The 6047-nt window shown below is 43.6% G+C and overlaps 3 protein-coding genes across 3 annotated transcripts; 1 reads left to right on the forward strand and 2 right to left on the reverse strand.

The window, feature by feature from the left end:
* Positions 1 to 295: 295 nt before the first annotated feature.
* BYT42DRAFT_575009 (uncharacterized protein) lies at positions 296 to 838 on the forward strand. The gene is made up of 2 exons (XM_051568918.1): positions 296 to 739; positions 816 to 838. The coding sequence occupies exon 1, from the start codon at positions 309 to 311 to the stop codon at positions 531 to 533; it is 225 nt and encodes a 74-aa protein (XP_051422672.1). The 5' UTR covers positions 296 to 308; the 3' UTR covers positions 534 to 739; positions 816 to 838.
* Positions 839 to 1289: 451 nt separating this feature from the next.
* On the reverse strand, positions 1290 to 2695 carry BYT42DRAFT_594368 (uncharacterized protein; the record flags this gene model as incomplete). The annotated part of the gene is made up of 7 exons (XM_051570764.1): positions 1290 to 1468; positions 1535 to 1581; positions 1661 to 1764; positions 1834 to 2032; positions 2115 to 2206; positions 2266 to 2380; positions 2460 to 2695. The coding sequence occupies 7 exons, from the start codon at positions 2693 to 2695 to the stop codon at positions 1290 to 1292; spliced, it is 972 nt and encodes a 323-aa protein (XP_051422673.1).
* Positions 2696 to 3216: 521 nt separating this feature from the next.
* On the reverse strand, positions 3217 to 4010 carry BYT42DRAFT_575013 (DNA-directed RNA polymerase). Its single transcript, XM_051568919.1, has 4 exons — positions 3822 to 4010; positions 3656 to 3753; positions 3516 to 3592; positions 3217 to 3450 (listed from the first exon to the last, which is right to left on the reverse strand). The coding sequence occupies exons 1-4, from the start codon at positions 3984 to 3986 to the stop codon at positions 3305 to 3307; spliced, it is 486 nt and encodes a 161-aa protein (XP_051422674.1). The 5' UTR covers positions 3987 to 4010; the 3' UTR covers positions 3217 to 3304.
* Between the last annotated feature and the right edge of the window lie 2037 nt (positions 4011 to 6047).

Genomic DNA, 6047 nt, shown 5'->3' on the forward strand with positions numbered 1-6047 from the left:
AATGCGATAACGCCACCGATTCTTGTCGTTAGTATTTTTTAAGGATAGGAATTCAAGCATCGAAAGATGTTACATGTGAAGAACAATATAATAAAGCGATCCAATTTGACGAGACGCATCAATAATCAATGGATAGGACAGAAACGATCGGTTGCTGTCCAATAATCAGGCTTGCGGCGTTTTCCAATGAACGATTGAACAAGGCCTAAAAGGGAAAACCGTCACATCAGGCACCGCTGGCAAGCTTTGGGACCAAAAAAGTCTGATTCGCAAATTTTTTTTTCTATTCAGAGCCATTTTTATTGACCATGTCGACGTACGAGAAGAAGGCCACGTTTAGAAAGGGCCAGAACAAGAAGAAAGGCCAAGCGCATCAGAATACGACTGCTTGGAAACCTAACAAAAACTCTAAAAAGTCGAGAGAGATCAACGCTTTACCCGTCTACGGTTTATGTCAACGTTGTACCGATGTCATTCTCTGGCGCAAGAAGTACAGAAAGTATAAGCCTTTAACATCCGTCAAACGATGGTAACACTGTCAATCCAATTCATAGAAAACAAATCTGCATTTCTCAGCCAATTTCTAATCGAGGATCGTCCTCCCTTGTCTTTTTTTTTCTTTTAGCACAAACTGTCAGGAGAAAGCGATCAAGGAAGCTTACCATGTGCTTTGCAACAAGTGTGCCACAGATAAGAAGGTTTGCGCCAAATGTCTTGAATCTAAAGAAGTCATTACAGAGTAAGTTTTCTTTTATTTATTCTCTCGTTGCCTACCGTAATCGAACGTGGAAGAGCTCATTTTCTTACCAACACAGCAAAACCGAGATCAAAACGGATGCCGATCTTGTGAAGGAACAACAAAGCTTGGAACGCTTGTTATCGAGAATGTCTTTGCGACAACAGCGAAGTTATCTTCGCAAACTTGAACGGGGTGATGATGTTTCCGGCATTAAGGAGGAAGACTTTGACGACAGTGATTTCGACTTTAGCGACTTCGAAAGTGATCTCGAGGATGACGACGAGGACGAGGACGATGATGCGAGTGGCGACGAATCCAATGACAGCAACAAGGAGCCCGCACAAAAGAAAGCTTAAGCAGCCATTTTTTTTCTTGAATACCCTTTGCTTTCATCCCGGTTCTCGAATTTCTGCCCCATCACGCTGTCATGGTATCAGTATCAGACGGTCTCATCACAACTAGAAAACCTGCTCTACCCTCTCAAGTTTCTGTGTTTTTATTATATTTTAGAAGATTGCATTTTGTTTATTCATCATTTCATGTCCTTTATTCAGAAAAGAAGACTGAATGGATAACTACCATTCTTAAGCTTGAACATATTTACCAAACAACTGAAGACTATAATAATACAGCCCATCCAGATATACACGCCAATTCGTTGACGCAGTTTATCATCAAATTTGGGAACCGACACCGCCAGTGAGACGACTGCAAAAGCAAGCACGCCATCTGTGAAAACTTGCTTAGATACAAATTCATCCTACGCTTATTCACGTTTTTTGCTCAGGTACTTACACATGCTGGCGACGATTTGTGATTCCATGCCCAACTGTTGAGTGAATCTGGAAGCGGGAGAATAAAAGTGCAATTAGTATTGGATGAACAATGCACTTCTCTTGCCTCTCCGTCCACGACTCTTACCCATTGGCGACATAGTTGATTTTTCCATTGGGACCTGGCATCACGTAAGGCGGATTGCGAATACGGTTCCACATATGACCTGAAGTCATTACCAAGACGATAATCTGTAGATAACATAATGAGATTGACTCGGGCCTTTTCCCCCTCCCACACCACAGTTCAGTTTTACTTACGATGGAAATGGCCGCCCAGGTGTTCTTATGAAATATAATGAATCCCAAGTGTGCATAAGCCAATTTAATCGAGGCAGCAAGACCCAACACCATGAAAATCTTGACACCCGCTTTGAAATAATCAAAGGGACGGTGCACAGGCACAGTGGCTCCCGTTTCTCCAGTCAAAAATTCGGCAAATGTTTCAGCGGTGAATCCACTGTTGAACGCGTTAGCTTCTGATGCGTATTCCTTTTATGGAGAACCATCCACCCTTTCGCATTTCTCCCGTCATAGCGTACCTTCGTGCAATGTCATATCTGATGGGTTCTTTTTTCGCGCCGCTGTCGGACGGAGGGAAGTAAAAGACATTGGGTGCGGTTTGCAAACCCAGCTGATAATAGATAAAATTTACATACAACTTTCACGGTGTTCCTTGCTGCCTTAACTCACCTTTTGATATATCTCTTGACCGTCGTTAAAATCCAGTCGACCAAAAAATACTCGTGAGGGATCCTGGGTTTTCTGATAACTGGAAGCGACAAGTCGGTATTCCGGATCAAATTCACTAGGATGACGCGAGCCAAGTGAGTAGACATGTCAGATGAGAATGCCAATGATGTTGCTTGAGTAGCTCCTCATTTTACCGGCAAGGTATACAGCGGAAACGATCGTCCAGTGCGGTCAAAAGCACGACAATACCATAGTTGCGTCTGCCTTCGGTGAACTGACTGTAACTTCTCGAATTAAGATGGACAAGGCCGTTGTTTTCTTTGGCTAATTTCAGAAGCTTTTGCTTTTTCGTATCCTTTTGAGCAAAGATGCTTCCAAAGAAGAACACCTGCAAAATGGTCACCAGCAGAAGCAACGAATATCGCTTCATGATAAAAAGGAACGAGAGAGAAGAGTCGACTGTCGTGGGCCAGCGTGGAACATGGACAGCTGCCATTGGATGCCGCTTAAATTCAAGATCGTCACATCCCGCCCGCACGTGACCCAGTCGCGCGTTCTGATGCTTGCGGTTCATGCATCACCCACCTAACAAATCATGGAAACAAAAGAGCTCGTGCACTTCTCATGAAATAAATCTCATTCTCAGGATCATATTATACCGATTTTTCTACCCGTGTTGCGATTCTGCTAACAATATTGTGTCTATTATAGTAATCTTTGGCTGGTTACATGCGTGAAGTAATTCTTGTCAGTAACTTTAACCAAGTATTCGCGATCCAACTGCTTAGTAGTCAAAATGCAGGCTCTCAAACTAGCTATCCCATGTCGAAGATTTTCCACCACAAAAAAAGCATACCGGTGTGGTATCGATTACACGGAGACTCGCGCAGTATCATTATTTCATTGCTGGACAATAACATTCCCATGACGACGACAAGTCAAACCATCCCCACATACACTTACTTGTCCACTCGGTATTGCATATGATAAAGAGGTTTAATGAGTTATGTGATGTTTAAATATACAAGTGCTCTACAAATTACACCATCTTTGAATCGCCGGATGCATCGACTCTTTCGAAATCTCCCTTGGCGAGTTCCTGTTCGTATGTCTGTCGAATATGCGCACAGAGATCATATAAATCGTCCATACCCTTTTTTAACGCATCTATCGCCGTGGTGTTTTCTACTCAAAGAGAATCAATCACTTGCATGCTCTTTCGTTCCGCTTCTTTGACAGTCATCATGTACCTGTGGTCTGAATACGCAAATGCATTTTCGCTTCAGAGGGATGAGGAATAGAGTAACCGCATAAATCAACCTCGGGACTGACAAAAAAAGAGTACCAAAATGAGTGCTGAATATTTGCAGTTTGTCTGAGTGTCACCTACTTCTTGTTGATCATGTGTCGAAGAGAGTTACCGAGGGTATGATCTTCTTCCTTGAAGGCAAATGTCATGGCTGTCTGATCGCTATGGGCACCGGCAATCTATCGGATGGGACCATGTCATTATCTGGACTTTGGTGACCAAGACTTTGATCTATGTCTTTACTTACAATTTCGACCTTGTCGGCACTCACGACCAAATCTTCCTCATTTTCGTCTTCGTCCATTTCTTCGTCGGAACCCTGTTCTTCGGTCTCGTCCATAATCACTTCCTCCTCGGGCGTAGTAATAGGGCTGTTGCCAGCGGAATCATCCTCAATAGGGGTATGTGCCATTATATTCAAGTTTTTTTTAATACGTCAAAAAAAAAGAAGAGTCGACGGTGCTGTGCTTCAAAGGGAATTTTTGTAGCAGTGACTGCTGAGGCTTATTTCGAGAGGTCTGCCCGTACTCCCAATACACAGCGGAGATATAAAAAAGAACTTCTCCGTATTTTAAATGCAGCAGTTCCCTTTCAAGCGGAAGCGCAGTCAACACAGAGGCGTTAATGAACCAAGCTTGCAGAAAAAGCGTCTAGTTATTATTGCCCAATGTGGCCTAATAACAGCCTGTTCACAAATTTCTTTGATTTGATACTGAACACGGCAACCCGAGCTCCTCCAATATGTATACCGATCAGCCACATCAAAAAAGTCCATCTATTGACCCGTCTGACCGGAGAACCATTTCCCAGCTAACAGATAACCGTTCATTTTGCTCTCCCAACTCACCTACCTGAAGATTTTCAAACGTAAAATAATCTATTTCCAAAATACTTTTTCACGTTTTGATAGCAAGTATTCAGACTAATTGATTACGAAGGAGCCCAGCCCTGTTATGTATCAAGACGCCGAAGGCAGGAGCAGAGAAAATCAACGTCAAGTGGCGATGGTACACAATCGCTTTTATAACATACAGAGAGCGGGATTGTCAATAGCCAGTATTGTTGCGCGTGGTCCAATATTCTGAACGTCCCGTAGGAGAATGGTTCGTGCAGAAGTGGGCATTTACGAGGAACCTCCTGGAATTGCTTACTTAGTGTTGCTGCGGCTGGAAGGCAATCGCATTTGTCATTTCATTCAATGGTAGCTCCAATATTTTAAAGAAAATGGAAATCATTTGATCATTTGACGGTATTACAAGTGCGACGCATAAGGTGGCATTGCTTTTATTAGAGGAAAATTTATGAAGGCGAAAAAGGTAAACTAGGGAAGACAATTGAAAATGAAGAAAAAAAAACTGTATCCTTGACATTCAGCTATGAGTTGTGACGGGTGACCCCCAACCAACAACTTGGCTGGGCAAGTTGTTGTAACTTGTCCCCCTATCCCACCCCCCGTCCAACTTATAGCTGTGCCATGGGCTCGGGAGCCGGCTCGTCTGGTCGGAAGCCTTAAAAATGGCAGTACCCCGTCATGCCCTACAAAATGTTAGTACAGCCAAAACTTGCTGAAACGCCAATCAGTGGGCACCAAGTCGTCACCGAAAGAGCAGAACGGACCAGAGCAGAGCAGAACAGAACAGAGAAGAGCGGCTTGAAGCCTACAAAATGTTAGTATGTTCCCAACTGCCCTACAGAATGTTAGTACTATCGGCAGGTCGGTCGGCAGCGATGATCAAGAGGCGTCTGGGGAAAGAAAAAGGAGACGGGAAGAGGAGGAAAAAAAATTCTTTGCCGCAGCACCTTTTCGTCCTTTTTTTTCAAATGCACTGAATGGTTGAATGGCAGCCATCGAACGAAACGTCGAAGACTAACTTTGCCAGATTTGGGCGTAGAGATGGGCCGTAATGGTATCGATGCGTAAAAAAATTCATGGGTATCCCGGCAAGAATGGGGAAGAAACAAGAAGGTTTCTCACTATGAAAAGTTTCACGCACGTCTTCAAGAAAAAGAAAAAGGACGATGCAACTGAAGAAGTCCAAGCGGACTTTTTTGATGATTTCAAGTCCGAAAGGCATCGAACAAGATGGAAGCGGTCCATGGGTCCGATTTACATGATCCTGTCCCAAAGTACGGCATTCATTACTTTTGTTCTGATTCTGATCCATCCGAAGCCGCCTTTTCATGACGAATCCGTATAAATTTGAAGCACCTCTGTAGAGGTGCACCGGGCCGAGTTACGGTTTTTCCTTTTTGTTTTTATGCCAACCATTAGGCTACGGCTAATGCGCCCATAGTAATGACATATACCACCAAGAAAACGATGCTTCATCTTTTTTGAGAACACCGATCAAGGACATAGAAGGAATCAAATCATAACAATAAGCAGGCTCCACGCACTTTGGGAATCCTCAGAGTTGCAACCTCTGGGTCATGCCGTTGCTGATTCCAGGATACGGTTACTGAATTCTGATAG

The sequence above is a fragment of the Radiomyces spectabilis genome (assembly GCF_025331425.1).
Source record: "Radiomyces spectabilis strain NRRL 2753 chromosome Unknown BYT42scaffold_8, whole genome shotgun sequence".
In the NCBI taxonomy this organism is placed as follows: domain Eukaryota; kingdom Fungi; phylum Mucoromycota; class Mucoromycetes; order Mucorales; family Radiomycetaceae; genus Radiomyces; species Radiomyces spectabilis.